Source organism: Gobio gobio (assembly GCF_949357685.1).
Source record: "Gobio gobio genome assembly, chromosome: 1".
Classification (NCBI taxonomy): Eukaryota; Metazoa; Chordata; class Actinopteri; order Cypriniformes; family Gobionidae; genus Gobio; species Gobio gobio.
This window is the reverse complement of record NC_137097.1, coordinates 40,042,753-40,060,665: the sequence shown is the minus strand read 5'-3', so window position 1 is coordinate 40,060,665 and position 17,913 is coordinate 40,042,753. Positions and strand designations below refer to the sequence as shown.

General features: G+C 37.5%; 2 protein-coding genes across 3 annotated transcripts in view; one reads left to right on the top strand and one right to left on the bottom strand.

Moving 5' to 3' along the window:
* Positions 1-1,044: 1,044 nt before the first annotated feature.
* Positions 1,045-2,577, bottom strand: rln3a (relaxin 3a; the record flags this gene model as incomplete). Its single annotated transcript, XM_079829099.1, has 2 exons — positions 1,045-1,307; positions 2,415-2,577. 2 exons carry the CDS (start codon positions 2,575-2,577, stop codon positions 1,045-1,047), a joined length of 426 nt encoding a protein of 141 aa, XP_079685225.1.
* Positions 2,578-5,433: 2,856 nt separating this feature from the next.
* Positions 5,434-17,913, top strand: part of rfx1a (regulatory factor X, 1a (influences HLA class II expression)) — a 35,964-nt gene continuing 23,484 nt past the window's right edge. Inside the window, exons 1-4 of one of the 2 annotated variants that reach the window (XM_079829078.1) lie at positions 5,434-5,590; positions 9,728-10,081; positions 10,700-10,809; positions 17,814-17,909. Coding sequence is in view for 1 of the 2 variants with exons in the window: in XM_079829077.1 (XP_079685203.1) it covers positions 9,742-10,081; positions 10,700-10,809; positions 17,814-17,909 (546 nt within the window). In the remaining variant the exon portion in view is untranslated. The remainder of the gene's footprint in view (positions 5,591-9,727; positions 10,082-10,699; positions 10,810-17,813; positions 17,910-17,913) is intronic. The other variant, XM_079829077.1, reaches the window with a different exon arrangement.

The window sequence follows — 17,913 nt, the reverse complement described above, 5'->3', positions numbered from 1 at the left end:
CCTATTGATGAACGAGGAAGAGCAGAGGATAGAGCAAAATGGTAAACACCGGTCACGAATTAGAAGTCTAAAACTAGAATTTTCACAGAGGAATGTCGGAGGAGCTTGAGTTTGTTGCCCAGCCCTATTTGTTTGAACCACGTAAGGCGTCAAAGCTTGTACTACTCCCACATCGTGTCAGGGGTTACTCTTTTGGCTTAAGTTGACTTGCATAGGCCATCTGCCGGAAGCTATTTTAGTTTATAAAGTTTTAAGCTTTGCTTCAGAAGGTCTTTATTTTCCTAATTTAAGACATTTTATTAGGCTACAAGTTATGTTATCAGAAAAATGTTATTTTTTTAGCAGTTGATATGTCTCCCCTTTCCTCTCTAATTTCATTCTGATCATGCATATTATCCAACATGATTTCAGAATGTTTCAAAGACCATCTTCTTCAATGTCAATGAATATATTATTAAATATCTGGGTAACATTTTACAATAAGGTCTCATTAGTTAATGTATTAACTAACATGAGCTAACAATGATTAAGTATTTGTTGATCTTTGTTAATGTTAGCTGTGCATTGTTTGTTCATGTTCGTTTACAGTGCCTTAACTAATGTTAACAAATACAACTTTTGATTTTAATAATGTAGTAAATGCTGAAATGAGCATACGATTAGTAAATGCTAGTATGGTCAATTCTTAGTTCACTAAAGTAGTTAACTAATGAAACCTTATTATCTAAAAGCTTCCAATGTGAACACACATTTAAGCACAAACTGATTCATTAACGATTAATGCAAATAATCATCTTTATTCAAGATTGAAATATACCCTGGATAAAGATTAAAAACAGAACACATTGAATTTAAAACAAAAAGTAACTTATTACATTACAATATCTATAAAATCACTATTTAAATTAACTGCAACAATGGGAGTTCAATGAAAACAAACAATTTAGGTTTCTCAAGCACAGAGACAGAAACATTCAACAGAGGAGGGGCTGGAGAAGCACACACACACTCCTTTATTCACTCATGCCATAGAGAGGGATAGTCTCAGCAAAGGGAGCTGATTTCTCCTTTGCTGCAGCCCCACTTGCAGCAGGCGTTGGACAGTCCCACAACTACATCGCGTCCCTTTCTGTCGACGGTGCGCAGCGCTTCAAGCACCTCCTCTGAAATGACAGAGCGCGCAGGCCTGCTGAACATGCCGCCTTCCTGTTCACCTTGTGCCAGTGACGGAAGATTTGAGTCAGATGCATGCTGGGAGGTATCTGCAGCATTACTGTCATACGAGCTCAATAAGCCCAGTATTTCATCTGTGCAACATAAGAGATGCTGATTAATGTAATTGTAAAACATAAGATGGATCAGTGATTTACGTTATTGTAGTCCAAGTCTAAAAAATGTTATCATGCACTGTTCAAAAGAGGGTACGATTTTTTGTTTGTTTCAGTATTTTGAAAGAAGTATCTTATGCTCACCAAGGTTGCATTTATTTGATCAAAAACTGTATATTGTGAAATATTATAACGTAAATTTGTTATGTAATTTATTCATTTAAAATGTAATTTATTCCTTGGATGGATATATATATATTTTAAAGTTTAAAAAATGCAACATTATACACGTGTTTACTGTCACTTTTGATCAATTTAATGCATTCTTGCTGAATAAAAGTATTAATTTATTTCTTTCAAAAAACATATAGACCACAAACTTTTGAATGGTAGTGTATACATAATTCCCGAAGTTCCATTTTTTGCTATTTCATAATTTTTTATTACTATTGTAAAAAAATAAATAAAATAAAAATACATGACTGGTCATGTATTCGTAATAATTTTTTGTATTTTAAAATTCTAAATTTTTACATTTGTATTGCATTTTATATAAGCAAATAAGTAAATACTACAGAACAAACTAATGTAATTTCTACATGAAAAGGTTAGTTAAGGCAAGAATAAAAAACAAATTCTATACTCAATTCAAGCTTATAGAAATTAAAGCGTAAATATCAACATTATAAAATCTGGGAAAACTGCTCAACTTTTCTGATACTGGTGTTCCCATCATGCACTGGGGCATTGTTGTTAGGATAAGTAACTTGCCATTTTGTGACATTTGGAGTTCATTTTCTACTAAAAATGACACATTCATCCTCAAAAAATGATCTATTGAATGTTACCGTCATTGTGTTGTGTACCAAGTATTTATTACTTCTGTAATATATGCTGTCTCAATATATTATATACTTAAATGTTTCTAATTGTGTTGTGTACCAAGTATTTATTACTTCTGTAATATATGCTGTCTCAATATATTATATACTTAAATGTTTCTAAGAAAAGCATACACTTTAAAATGTAAAAGTTAAGTAAATGTTCCTTCTCTTTTTTTTTCCAGTGTAGGTGTTTAATACTAACCTGTGTTTGTCAAGGAGCGTTTCCAACGAGAGCCTCCGCAAGTGAAGATGACAGCGCGGATGAACTCCCGGCCACATAATTTGACTCCATACGAGGGGCCGTCCAGTGCCTTTACTCCAGCCAGCAGCAGACACACGGCGAGCACTGTGGTTTTCCACATCATGTTGAGAACAGATATTCACTGATAGCAGCGGGTTGATGGTCAGAAGCTGGTTTCCTGCTGGGCTCCCTTTGGTTTGGAACCAGATGCCTGTTTGATGATTTTTCCCGGGTTCCTGCTCCTGCTTATAAAGAGATGAGGAGCAGACATACTCTTCCCCCCCTGCACCCCTCCACCCCCCACAGGCAGACAGGAGTCACAGATAACCGTCTAAGATAGAGTCAGAGACCTTTCTGGAAACAAAAGCAAGCGCAGGAAAGGTGATTGTGTAATTAAAATGCAAGGGCGTACTGTGACATGAAATACTCTTTCTCTATTTACATTAATGAATCATATTTGCAATGCGACTCATTTCAAGTTATTGCTGTGTGCAAAATTGACAAATTGTTCTGATTTCAAATTCCATGACGGAAATTGTAGTTAGTAACATAATATTTTAAACTGTTTGATTAGTTTTAGATAATTTTGACCTGTATCACATATAGATTGCACATTCTACAACAGGAATTGCATTAGGGGTTTGTGATGAAAAGCTTAAATAAATTATTAAATCATAAAAATGTAAAATAAAAATAAACAATTTGAAAATAAAAGCACACTTACTAAGAAAATACATATTTTATTTGTTTGCCTGCATGCCAATGTAAAGTGAAATGTGAAATAGGGAAAATCAATAAATGATGTGTTTATAATATGTAATCATGCAATCCATAAAAATAAAATGTTTATCTAATTATGAGCATTTTAAAATTAATATAATCTATCTAATCTAATTTAATTTTAGAATCTGATTTCATAATCCAGATTTTGGGACTTTCGCTTATTCACTGTGTCCCCCAGAGTTAGATAAGTCCTTTAATACCATTAATCTCTGTGCGTGCCATAACTCTGTCTGACGCACCCACCGCTAGCCTAGCTTAGCACAAAGACTGGAGGTAAATGGCTCCAGCTAGCCTACTGCTCAATAAGTGACAAAATAACGCCAACATTTTCCTATTTACATGCTGTGATGTGTATAGTTACATCGTACGACCGACGGTTGTCACATTGGTTATGTTGATGGAAGTTTAGTCAACTTGAAATGTAAAGTGACAACTTGGATATTTGAGTTGACTAAACTTAAAATTTTAAGGCAGCAGAAAAACACTTACTTTTTTAGGTTGAAACTGTATTATTTGTTAGTAATGCTTTATTATTATTTTTAAATCGTGTAGAAATAGTACTGTTAAATTGTTTCAGCTGTTGTCAGGGTATTGCTATGCAATTGCCACAGGGTTCTAGTTGGTTATGGCATTGCTAAATGGTTGCTAAAAATGCACCTGTTTTATTACCGACTAAGTGAAAATTGTGAGCCTGATCACTTATGAAAGTAACAACACACCTCTCAAAAATCTGTCCTGAGTTCACCCGAATCTGTGTCCTGAGTTCACCCCCTATGCTTGTTTTACCTTCTTTGCCCTTCTATGCATAATTTATTTTTCCTTTATTTTTCAAACGATGTAATGACCGTAAGGTTAAAGGTTAAGGACAAAGAGCTGTGGCGAGCATGGCATTTCAAAGTGTGATAACACAGTCCATTGCACATGGCAATCTTTGTAACCACATGGACAAAGGTCGCCAATATCCAAAATGACAAAAGAATAATGCATTTTTAATGAATGCGATGATAACAATGACAACAGCATGACATTTCGAGAGACATTAACCATAATGTTTGACGTTTACGTCTGACGTTTATATTACATTACCTGCAAGGATGGTGGTCATGGACTTTTTTTTTTGTATATTGAAATATACAATTCAATTGCATAGGGCCTATATTAATTTGATTTTCTAATATATCATTTTAAGTGTATAGGTGATCTATTTTTTTTATTATTACATATTTTGAGACATATTTTGTTCAGGTGAAATGGACTAAAAGTGTGTTTAATAAAAAAAAAATGGTTACATATTAAAGTTTTATACATTTATTATATTTCATATTTGGAAGAAGAGTCTAGATCAGGGTTTTTCAAACTGTGGTCCGGAGACCCCCAGGGGGCCGCAAAGGAGTGACAGCAAAGTCTAGAGAAAAACCAATACGATTAAAATAAATATATAAGTGAATAAAAGTTAAATTAACATCTAAAACATGTAACATCTAAAGTATAGGCTATATATTAGATGTTAATGTTAAATTAACATAATAAAGTGTAAAAAAAAAATCTAATTAAAATAAATAAATTAGATTAAAATAAATAAATAAAATGTGATTAAAATAAAAAATTATATTAATCTATTAAATTAACGATTAATATAAATCAATAAAATGTTGATTTAAATAAACAAATAGGCCAAATTATACATTTAACAGTACATTATTACAGTGAGCAGAAACTATTTATAATAGTAACTTAATAGAAACTAAAATGTTAGGCTTGATATATAATACTATTATTTTTTAGTGTATTAATTGGGTGATTATAAAAGACAGGTGTCTTAAATTTGAGGATGGGGGTCCCTCACACGAGGATGTTTATCTTTGGGTGTCCGTGGCATCTAAAAGTTTGAAACGCCCTGTGCTGGATCGTGTGTGGTAACAGCTACAGCTCGTATACAACATTCAGATCCGCTTTCCTTTCTATCAGCCGTGCTGTAATAGTGAACTTAAACGAAACAACACGACTGATTCCAGATCAGTACATAAACACCCCGTTCGCACAATCTGAGCGCGAGGCGCGTGATTGACACACTTCAGACGAACCAGGTGCTGTACGTCGCAGCGGCTCCCTAGTGCCACAAATAGGAAGGCGCTGCGTTATAGTTATTGTACCTGGACCAATCAGAGCGAAGAAAGGGGGCGGGAACACAGCGAGTGGGTAGCAACAGTTGCCTGGGTGAGGACGAAGCGCCATAGCCACGGTAGTCGTGGTGACAAGAACCCAGCAACGAGAATCAACAACAACAACAAACCGATTCATTGAAAAAAGCATTAAATCAAAAGTACCGCTGGAAAAGTCACTCGGAATAAGAGGTGATTCCGTTTTTTATATTTCATATGAAGTCACATTAGGTTAAAAGCAGAAGCAGGTGCGAGGATGATGATATTCTTAGCGTCTATCGATGTCCAGTAATCATTATCGGTGGCAGGGATTGCTAGGCGATCGAGTCGCGCGTTAGCCAGATGCGTCTCACAGACGATAGACATGACCAACAGCCTCACCAAAAGCTGCTCGTTGTTATGACGATATACTAGATAGGTTGTACAAAATGGCGGGTGTTGTTTGCAATAATACGTGAGTCTCCATACACATTGCTGGATAGACACCCATCCATAGCATTCGGCTAGCGTTGCTATGGAGCCAGGTGTTATAAACGCTGTTGGCATAGTTACACCGACGAGCACGCTGACAAAGCTGCAGTTATTGCTGGATAAACCAGAGACCCTCCTGTTCTTAACCTTACTGTCCACTGCAGGATTATTGGACATTAAACTATATGTAGTAATGCGCCGAAATAACATTTCGTCCATTGTAAATAATATACAGATGTCTCCATGCAAAACAGGGAATTAGATACTGCGCTGCTCACAGTGCGCAGATACTGTTTGCACGTCAAGAAAACGTAATTATTTTCTGCATTATATATAAAATCTTTCTGCATCACTCTATGATTATAGTTGTCAAGTGAAATGTTTTATTTATTGACATTTCTATTGATTTACTTATGATTATGGGGTGCATATGCATATATTGAAGAAGAACAGGCTGGTTTGTTCCTATATATATATATATATATATATATATATATATATATATATATATATATATATATATATATATATATATATATACACATCATATTTTTATATTATTAAAATACATATTTATTGTGTATTATTATATTAAATACATATTTTTATTAATGTAGGGCCTTTCATGAACCAAGTGATGCATAAATAACAAAACGAGTGCTACAGCAAAATTCATAATCTATAAGAATACAAAGAAACAAAATGTATAACGTTACAGGATTAATTCAAAATTAAATTGAATTGTGTAATTGAATCGTGAATTTGAGAGTAATGAAGTACATTTACTGACACATGACATTATCTGTTACAAATTCTGGGAACAATAATGCCAGTAGAAGACAAGCAAAACGTAAAGGTTTTAACAATGAGATTGGAGTTTAAAAGATCTACGACCAACATTTTTATTAGAGAAATACAGCTTATTTTAAATGGTGTTTCCATTTTTTAGTTTCCAAGTCCCACTTTGTGTTCTTGACAATGCTGTGTGCCCTCATTCATTTGCAAGCAGTGATCAGGTTACTGGTAATAGGACACCAAACGCTCTGCCCAAACCTTCCCTCTTCTTTTTTTTGCTGGCCCAACAATGGTTGTAGTCTTTAGGGCTTTCCTGTAACCGTGTGGTTGTGCCAAGGTGGTACTTAGTGACATTGATTAGTGATAATGATAAAAAAAAAAAATCTTTGATACTGTTGTTAGCTATGGCAAGCATTACTATTAATATTGGTCATACTTAGAGTTTTTACATCAGTTCATAACTCAGCCTGCACTATTGGCATTTTTTTGCCTAGTGAATGGATGAAATTTCACACAACTGCATTTAAATGTAGTTTTCTATTTTCTCTTGTTTATTATATTGTGTTTATCACACAGCTCTCTGAAATGCCTGATTCTGATTGGTCAGTCACAATGTTCCGAGGTCAATAGAGAGCAAAATAGCCCTTTTCAGTGGCTATAGTTCCGAAAGTATTTTTTTCATTCATTTTTCCCATAGGGATTTTAAAATAGTCATTAAGAGTTGTAATCCATGAACCAATCATCTACGAGGTGAATCACAACATTAGAAACTGATTTGAAGCAAAAATATTTTTGAAAATCTCACAAAAAGACAAAGGTACAGGACGGTTTTAGTGAGGGTAAGAACTACAATCCCATGAAGCATCACACACAGCATAATCAAATAAAAAATGATGGAGAAATATGAAACTGCTCATTTACAATATTGCAAAATATGCATACATATTAGCGCTGTCAATCGATTAAAAAAATGAACTAATTAATGTTCTGTAAATAATCGCGATTAACATTAAAGTTTTTAATCTATGTTTATATAGTAATAATTTCACGTTTAATCTCCAAATGAATGTAGAAACAACATAAAGTATTAATATTAAATATTTGAGCTAACAGATAGGAAATATACAGAAATTGAATAAAGTTATCTAACACTTCACAGTCTTCACTGCATGAATTTTAAATTAAATATAGACTAATTCTTATTAAAGCTGCAAATATTCAGTCAAGAGCAGTGAGTGTTTTTTTTTAATGACAGACATCACAGCAGCGGGTTTATTAGGCTGCTGTCACTTTAAGATCTGAAGCACATGACGTGGAGCCGGATTTGACACGCATCGATTTCCTCACAACTCTTTGCGTTCATTTAAGACTTTACTTAACTGATTTAAGACTGTGCTTACAAGGATAATCAACAAAGCGGACATTTTGGCATACTTTTGTGTGTCTTTGTCCGTTCAAGCACGAAAGAGAACTCAACGCAGGCACGCTTTCTGAAGCGGTATTCTGTGCGCACAAGTCCTGTGTGTGTCACACAGACATAAGATTCACAGACGCGCGCCAATACAGATTTAAGTTCTTATTTTGTATCTTATCGCTCTTATCACTCTTTAATGGTTTAGTTCACTTTAAAAGGAACATTTCCTGATATTTTACTCACCCCAAGATGTTCATGTCTTTCTTTCTTCAGTCGAAAATGAGGAAAACATTCCAGGATTTTTCTGCCCATCATAGACTTCCATGGCAACCAAAATGTTGATGGTCCAAATCAATGCCGTTTCAAAGCGCTTTGAAGGGCTTCAGAGGCTCTGCATGATCCCAGATGAGGAATAGGGTCTTATCTAGCGAAACCATCGGTCATAAAAACAAAAAAACAAAAAAGACTATACTTTTTAACCTAATTTGCTCATCTTGCGCTGCTCTGCGACATCATGCCAAGGATTGCGCAATCACGTCGAAAAGGTCACAGTAGACTTAGACGTAGGCACTGTAATGAATGATAGTGTGATCATATACTGTAGCGCAGCCAAAGGATGACAGAAAAAAAAACGGATCCTGCGTTAATTGTGCTAAATATTTTTTGCGCGTTAAACTGAAAAATTTAAACCCATGCGTTATTGCGCTAATTTTGACAACCCTAATATATATATATCAGTATTTTGAGAGCGTATAGAGATCGACATTTACATTGCCTAATGGGAGTGGGTGGAGCTAAAGAGATCTTTTGGAGCGTGTTTCGAATCTGATTAGTTTCATTTTCTGTACAGCATCATGGGTAATGTAGTTTTTCACCAGGAATTCCAGTTACCCATGAAAAATAATGTGGGCTGATGGCTTCAACAGAAGCAAATACCATTGATTAACAACCTCGTAGCTCACAGTAAGGCTGTCTTTAAAGGTTTATAAGCTATCGTTCAAAATTATAAGTCTCCTTATGGAGAAAATGAATGTAGTTTTTACTTCGGGGAACCCAACTGTTTAGGTTCCGTAAGTTTTCTCCATTGGGAACATTTTTAATCTTAAAACTTAACCATTAAAGATACACTTACTGTGAGCTCTGAGGTTGTTATTCAATAGAATATGCTTCTTTTGAAGCCATCAGTTTGCATCATTTCAACAATTTTTTTTAAATAATCATGTTTAACAGCTGAATTTGAGGTGAAAAACTACATTACACATGATGCTGAACAGAACATTCAACGAATCTGAGAGCTGTTGTTCGAAATGCTTAATGGGATTGTAGGCCTAGTTTACACAGTCTTGTACCTTTGTCTTTTTTCTGATTTTCAAATACTTTTTGCGTCAGATTAAAATGTTTTAATGTGATTCACCTTGTAGCAAATCCCTATGGGAAAAATGAATGGAAAAAAAATACACTTTGAAAAAGTGGGTGGGTACTAATGCACTCTGTTAATCCCCCGATAATGACTGCCATCAATAGCAACACTGTATAATGACCACTCATCTGGGCACGTATTACACATGTCTCGTATTACACATAATGTACATTATTCCTTACATATTATCATGTAAGCCTGTGATTCATCTCCTTTTTATTGCACTCAGTCCAGGGGAACCCAATGGCAACTCCAGTTTATGTGAGAGAGCTGCAGCAGACCTCCCAGCCTCAGGGAGGCGGTGTGACCTCCACAACAGGGCAGGCTGCCACCGTGACAGCAGCTCCCCAACAATTCCTGGCTGAACTTCAGACTACAGGAGCCACACCTTCAGCGACCCTGTCCACCGGCCAGACCACGCCCCCTCCCTCACAAGCACAGAAGAGCCAGGCAATCGTCCAGGCACCACCCGCACAAGCCCCGCCCGCTCAGACTCAGTATGTCACAGCTGAGATTCAGAGCTCACCTACGCAGTCCAACAATGCTCAGAATACACCACAGTACATTGTTGTCACAGTTACAGGTAAGAGTAAATAACCAATCTAAGAATGAATGACATGAGTTATAAGATTAATTGTGTCTATACAATTACTACACCACATAGCCATTATGCACAAAGAGATATTTAACTGAAGTGATTTTCTGCAAAATAATCCTGGAGATGTTGGGCCTGTTCTACCCACATGTCTCTAGCGGCCAGTCGATGAATTTCAATTCATCCGTATTGGCTTCAAGGAAAACTGGAGGAGATAGCCGCTTGGCTGGAATGGTTTAAAATAGCTTGAATGTGTAAATTGGCCAGAAAAATCATGTGCAAATGATAAACTTTCAGTCTATGATGGTTAAACTTTGCAATTAATCCGTGAATCACATGCGTGCCGAACCATGGGGACAGGTCAGTAAGGATCACGGATCAACTATTCATGTAGCTCAAACAGAGCATAGCACTAGCAACTGAGGGACATGAGTTCAATTAGCAGAGAAAGCATGAACTTAAAATGTGTACAAAGTTGCTTTGTATAAAAACCTCTGTCAAATGCATAAATGTAAAATTTTACTTTAAAATTAATTTACTTGTTTTTTTTTCAAAAATGTTTCCCTCCTATCCTCAACAGTTTTCTCTCTTCTTCTTTTCCTGTAGAGGGTTCTCTTCATTCCAGTGACTCTGTGTCAGATTCTAGTCCTCCTGCTGCTGTAGTCCAGACTGGAGTTCCTACGCAGGTGGTACAGCAGGTTCAGACCGCACAACAGGTAACACTAACCCTCTGCACCCAAATACACAGTAAAGCCATCCGCACCACCGCTCACCTAAACAAGCACAACTTTGGAGTGCACTGCAATGCCTTCAAGTGTTAAATCAAGAAATAATTGAATGTATTCACTACTGTTCAAAAGGTGAATACTTTTTAATACTTTTATGCAGCAAGGATGTATTCATTTGGTCAAAAGTGACTGCTGAGTGCTATGTCTTTCGGAAAAGTTGCAAAAAAATCTTAATGACCCCAAGCTTTTGAATGGTGTAGTGTAGATAGATATAAAGACTTTGGTTGCTGCAGCTCCTCAAAATGTGATTGTTTTTTTTCCATGTCTGCACACAAATAAAATGTGTATGTATATACCGATCAGGCATAACATTATGACTTCATATAGGTGAAGTGAATAACACTGATTATCTCTTAATCACGGCACCTGTTAGTGGGTGGGATATATTAGGCAAAACAAACATTTTGTCCTCAAAGGTGGTGTGTTAGAAGCAGGAAAATGGGCAAGCGTATGGATTTGAGCGAGTTTGACAAGGGCCAAATTGTGATGGCTAGACGACTGGGTCAGAGCATCTCCAAAACTGCAGCTCTTGTGGGGTGTTCCCGGTCTGCAGTGGTCAGTATCTATCAAAAGTGGTTCAGGGAAGGAACAGTGGTGACCCAGCAACAGGGTCATCATGGGCGGCCAAGGCTCATTGATGCAAGTGGGAGCGAAGGCTGGCCCGTGTGGTCAGATCAAACAGACGAGCTACTGTAGCTCAAATTGCTCAAGAAGTTAATGCTGGTTCTGATAGAAAGGTGTCAGAATACACAGTGTACTGCAGTTTGTTGCGTATGGGGCTGCATAGCTGCAGACCAGTCAGGGTGGCCATGCTGACCCCTGTCCACCGTCGAAAGCACCAACAGTGGGCATGTGAACGTCAGAACTGGACCATGGAGCAATGGAAGAAGGTGGCCTGGTTTGATGAATCACGCTTTTTTTTCGGGTGCGTCGCTTACCTGGGGAACACATGGCACCAGGATGCACTATGGGAAGAAGGCAAGATGGCGGAGGCAGAGTGATGCTTTGGGCAATGTTCTGCTGGGAAACCTTCGGTCCTGCCATCCTTGTGGGCGTTGTTGCAGACCATGAACACCCTTTCATGGAAACGGTATTCCCTGGTGGCTGTGGCCTCTTTCGGCAGGATAATGCGTATATATAATATATATATACATACAGTGGGGCAAAAAAGTATTTAGTCAGCCACCAAGTGTGCAAGTTCTCCCACTTAAAAAGATGAGAGAGGCCTGTAATTTTCATCATAGGTACACAGTACACTTCAACTATGAGAGACAGAAGGAGGAAAAAAAATCCAGAAAATCACATTGTCTGATTTTTTAAAAATGTATTTGCAAATAATGGTGGGAAATAAGTATTTGGTCAATAACAAAAGTTCATCTCAATACTTTGTTATATACCCTTTGTTGGCAATGACAGAGGTCAAACGTTTTCTGTAAATCTCCACAAGGTTTTTACACACTGTTGCTGGTAGTTTGGCCCATTCCTCCATGCAGATCTCCTCTAGAGCAGTGATGTCTTGGGGCTGTCGCTGGGCAACACAGATTTTCAACTCCCTCCAAAGATTTTCTATGGGGTTGAGATCTGGAGACTGGCTAGGCTACTCCAGGACCTTGAAATGCGGTGTGTTTGGGATCATTGTCATGCTGAAAGACCCAGCCACGTTTCATCTTCAATGCCCTTGCTGATGGAAGGAGGTTTTTACTCAAAATCTCACGATACATGGCCCCATTCATTCTTTCCTTTACACGGATCAGTCGTTCTGGTCCCTTTGCAGAAAAACAGCCCCAAAGCAGGATGTTTCCACCCCCATGCTTCACACTAGGTATGGTTTTCTTTGGATGCAACTCAGCATTCTTTCTCCTCGAAACACAACAAGTTGAGTTTTTACCAAAAAGTTATATTTTGGTTTCATCTGACCATATGACATTCTCCCAATCCTCTTCTGGATCATCTAAACGCTCTCTAGCAAACTTCAGATGGGCCCGGACATGTACTGGCTTAAGCAGGGGGACACTGTCATGATCCTGTCTATCCCTCTCTTTCCCCCCCTGCTGGTCATTCTCACACTCACGCTTCCCTCCGGGCACTTGCACGCATACACTTAGTCTCAGCTGTTCCTCGTGACTACTGCTAGACTCATTCATTCCACACCTGTCCCTCCGTTCCCCTCTGAGTAGCGTCTCTATTTCTAGTTCTTGTCTATCCTTTGTTCTCTGCCAGATTATTAATTATGTTTGCAGATGTGTCCTGCTATGAACTCTCGTATCCTGTCTTGTCCCCACTGTCTACGGCCGTCAGCCAGTCTCCTTTGTTCTACTCTACGGACCGGTCATCTACCCGGGTCTACTGCCTCATTGCATTGTTTGAGAAAGACTTTATGTTAGACGGCTCAGCGGCCGTATTGCTTATTCTCAATTAAAGGACTGTTTAACTTGCCTTCGCCTTTTGGGTCCTCTCTCTCACATCCTGACAGACACGTCTGGCACTGCAGGATTTGAGTCCCTGGCAGCGTAGTGTGTTACTGATGGTAGACTTTGTTACTTTGGTCCCAGCTCTCTTCAGGTCATTCACTAGGTCCCGCCGTGTGGTTCTGGGATTTTTGCTCACTGTTCTTTTGATCATTTTGACCCCACGGGGTGAGATCTTGCGTGGAGCCCCAGATCGAGGGAGATTATCAGTGGTCTTGTATGTCTTCCATTTTCTAATAATCGCTCCCACAGTTGATTTATTGCAGATTCAGTCTTCCCAGCCTGGTGCAGGTCTACAATTTTGTTTCTGGTGTCCTTTGACAGCTCTTTGGTCTTTGCCATAGTGGAGTTGGAGTCTGACTGTTTGAGGTTGTGGACAGGTGTCTTTTATACTGATAACGAGTTCAAACAGGTGCAGTTAATACAGGTAACGAGTGGAGGACAGAGGAGCCTCTTAAAGAAGAAGTTACAGGTCGTTGAGAGCCAGAAATCTTGCTTTTTTTGTAGGTGACCAAATACTTATTCTCCACCATAATTTGCAAATAAATTCTTTAAAAATCAGACAATATGATTTTCTGGATTTTTCTTCTCATTCTGTCTCTCATAGTTGAAGTGTACCTATGATGAAAATTACAGGCCTCTCTCATCTTTTTAAGTGAGAGAACTTGCACAATTGGTGGCTGACTAAATACTTTTTTGCCCCACTGTATATATGTTATATATATATGCAGAACGTCTTTCGTTTTAGGTTATTCTTTTATACTGAATACGGTCTGATAAAATTAGATTTCATCCGATCAGAAGAAGTGTTGTTGAAGCTTAGAAAGCTGTGCGAGGATTTCTAAACATCTGGGCCTTAGTCAGTCCACAGATGGAGAAAAATTCAGCATAGCTTGTTGTTTGAATCTGTTTGGGTTTTGTAGAACAGCAGTTCAAAAAGGCTTGCCCTGCAAGCCTCAAATGAATAAGACATTGTTTCTAAACCCTGAGCATCACTAGCGTTCAAGTGACCATAGAGGAAACCACTGCTCTCAAAAAATAAAGCCAATTTTAAATATGTAAAAGTTTCACAGTACTGCCGGAATGTCCCTTTGAAATTTTTCAACGAATTACAAGAAGGGTTGCCAGATTGCATAGAATCTCTGGGTAGACCCTTGAAGAGAGTATCTTATTTTTTCTAGTTTAAGATATTGCATGATCTCCTTAATCCAATGTAAAAAGTGGGGGGAAGAGGGTATATCCATTTAAACAATATGGGCCCTATTTTAACGATCTGAGCGCATGGTCTGAAGTCCATGGCGCAGATGCACACAGGGAATCCACTTTTTCCACGCTAGTTTAACAAGAGAAAAACTGGTCGGCGCACATGCGCGTGGTCCAAAAGGGTTGTACCTATTCTCTTAATGAGTCACGGATATGTTTTGGGTGTAACGTGCTATAAACCAATCAGAATGTAATCTCCCATTCCCTTTAAAATCCAGTTCCGCTTGCACCATGGCGGATTCGCTATTTATGCGGCGTAATTTGCGAGCGGAAAGACTGAACGCTTCTCCAGAGAGGAATATTTTAAAATGTTTGTGTGCTGCTGCGCTTCCCTGTGTGTGTAATAAGCAGAGTGTACGCCCGTTGTGCACCCGGCTATAGGTGCATATTACTAACACACCCTTTAAATAACACAAAAAATACTGCACTTTTGACTTTAGACCAGGTTTCAGTTGGTCAATGGTGCAGTTGTTTTCAGTTGCCTCAAAATAGCAACGTGCCAACAATGCAATTCTGAACACACCTCGTTTTCAGACCAGCAGATGAGTGCAGGTGGGCAGATGAGTGAAAGTGCATTTGCTATTTAAACAACGTGGCGCTGGACGTGAAAATGATAACTGCGCCTGGCTGAAACTAGCAAAAAACACTTGCGTCGCGTCTGGCGTCACATTGCACCATATGTGATAGGGCCCTATTAATCTTCTGGCATTTAGTGTGCAAAAGGCCAACATTACAATCATAGCTACTTAGGTGCATGTTCTGTGCTGTAACACCAAATATAGCAATAAAAGGAGATGGGTCGATTGGTAATCCCATAGTCTATGTCATTTGCATGTACAGTGATGTACAGTGCATCTTTTTAAGAACTGTTTTGCTGTTTTTACATTTTCACCGTAGTATGTAGTGAGTTCTTTGTGCAATATAAGATATAGATTACGATTTAAATGAATATTCCTGGTTAATCGCCACATTTCATTCCATTGCAAATGCATTATTGTGAATGCATTTTTTAAATAAACTATATACAATTAATATGCTATTTATACATTTTTTTTAACTAAATCATACACTACTGTTCAAAAGTTTATAATCGGTAGCAGGTCCGTAGCAAGGGTTACCCCGAAAGCCTGGGCAAATATTAAGCAGCATAACTGTTTTCAACATTGATAATAATATGAAATGTTTCTTGAGCATCAAATCATCATATTAGAATGATTTCTGAAGGATCGTGTGAAACTGAAGTATCGATGACTGGAGTAATGATGCTGAAAATTGTCATCACAGAAATAAATTACATTTTAAAATACATTCAAATAGAACTGATCGCAAATTTTTAAATACTAGTGTAATATTGTGTTTGTGTTTAACTTGATTTTTAACTTTATACTGACACCTAGCATTGTGGATGAAGCTAAAACATTATAGTAAAATTATTTAGTTTCTAATAACAGGGGTAATGTGAATAGTATTTGGGTTAACATGATCTCAACATCTCTGCTCCAAATAAATCTGCTTTAATTAGGCCGCTGATATGACTGGAAATATCTTTATCTCATTTTAAACACAAGTTTAAAACACAGCACTATTCTTTTCTTCAGAGGTACAGCTTTTAAATGAGAAAAAAGCATTAGAGCCAAAAGCATAAAAGCATTAGTGGCCCACAGTGTTGCCACAGTTACTTTGAAAAAGTAACTTCGTTACTTTACAGATTACTTGATTTTAGAAGTAACTAAGTTACTTTACAGATTACTTGATTTTAAAAGTATCTAAGTTAGATTACAAGTTACTTTATTAGTTACATTCATCAGTTGCCGACAACACCTCTGCAGCCTCAACATAAAAATGACAACCGTTTTTGCCAACACTTTATTGGAAGTGCATTTTTAACAGTAACGTCAACAATGTATCTCCTGAAATTGTATCTCCAAAAAAAATATTTTGACTAATTTTATAAAATCTAAACATGTTAATGAAAAGGTACAAATTACTTTGTGTTCTTATTAAATAGTACATTTATGAAAAACAATTTTTATTTAATTTTTTATTTATATGAATGTAAATAATTATATGGGCCTACACAAATAATATAAAATTACAAGATTTATATTTTATTGTAAACGTAATGTGCAGCTCTGTAAAGGGACAACAAATATATGATCGATCCGTGAGAACAATATATTTTTTAATAGTCTTTAAGTGCACAAAACTATGAAAATATATGAAACGCTTCAAAACAGAGCGGCAACAAAGCGCTTATGCGCATCCCGGGTGCAGAATGATGCGCTTAAAGCAACATGGAGTCAGTGTGCAGTGCAGCGCGAGTGCACATTGAAAAGTCCACGGCATAAAGAGAAGATGAGCGTTGAGCGCACAAATCCTAGTCTACTATTTAGCCTATATCGGTCCAAACATTCACTAATTATTTGTTTCTTCACAGTTTTTAATTCTGGTTATTGTGCGTGTGATGCTTATTAATAGTCCTGTTGTCACCTGGGTAGCGAGCACAACAATCTTTCAGAAACCGCTAGATAAACTCCAGGAAGATAAATTATTTTATCAACATATCAAGTATTATAACGGTAATATATAATATGGAGTGAGTGAGCTTTACCGTGCAGCTGCTGACTGGAACCGAACGCGACGCGCAGTTTGAATGCTGAACGGAGAATGACAGCAGCGGAGGAAAGACATTCAGCTATGGAATAGCTTTAGATGACTTTGTAGGCTACTAGCAAATCATAATATACTAATAATGATTGCTGAAGGATAATGTGACAATATATATTTCTGATGATTATTTAATTATCACGACATGCCTAATCTGAGCAAGTGACTGCCTGTCTTGAGTTTTGTCGACAGACGGAGCGGCCGCCTCGTAATTCTCCTCTATGCAGGAAAACCCCTGCTGAGACTAAACAAGAAAGCAAAAATATATATTTTTACTAAGGAAAATGACAAAAATAGTAACTCACAGTGACTTGGATAAATTACTTTAATCTGATTACTGGTTTGGAAATAGTAACGCGTTAGATTACTCGTTACTGGAAAAAGTGGTCAGATTAGAGTAACGCGTTACTAAGTAACGCGTTACTGGCATCACTGGTGGCCCAGTTTAGATAAATTAGACTGTGGTTTGTCATTCTCATAGTAGCTTGTTCAGCGAGCTAATGTTTTTCATTTTCCCCTGCAATCTATTGACAGAGGTCAGTAGTTCAAGCCACATCTCAGACAGCGAAAACTGAGCCGAGCCCCCAGCTGAATGTCACCAGCTTACAATCTGTGCACCTGACACAAGAGGTAA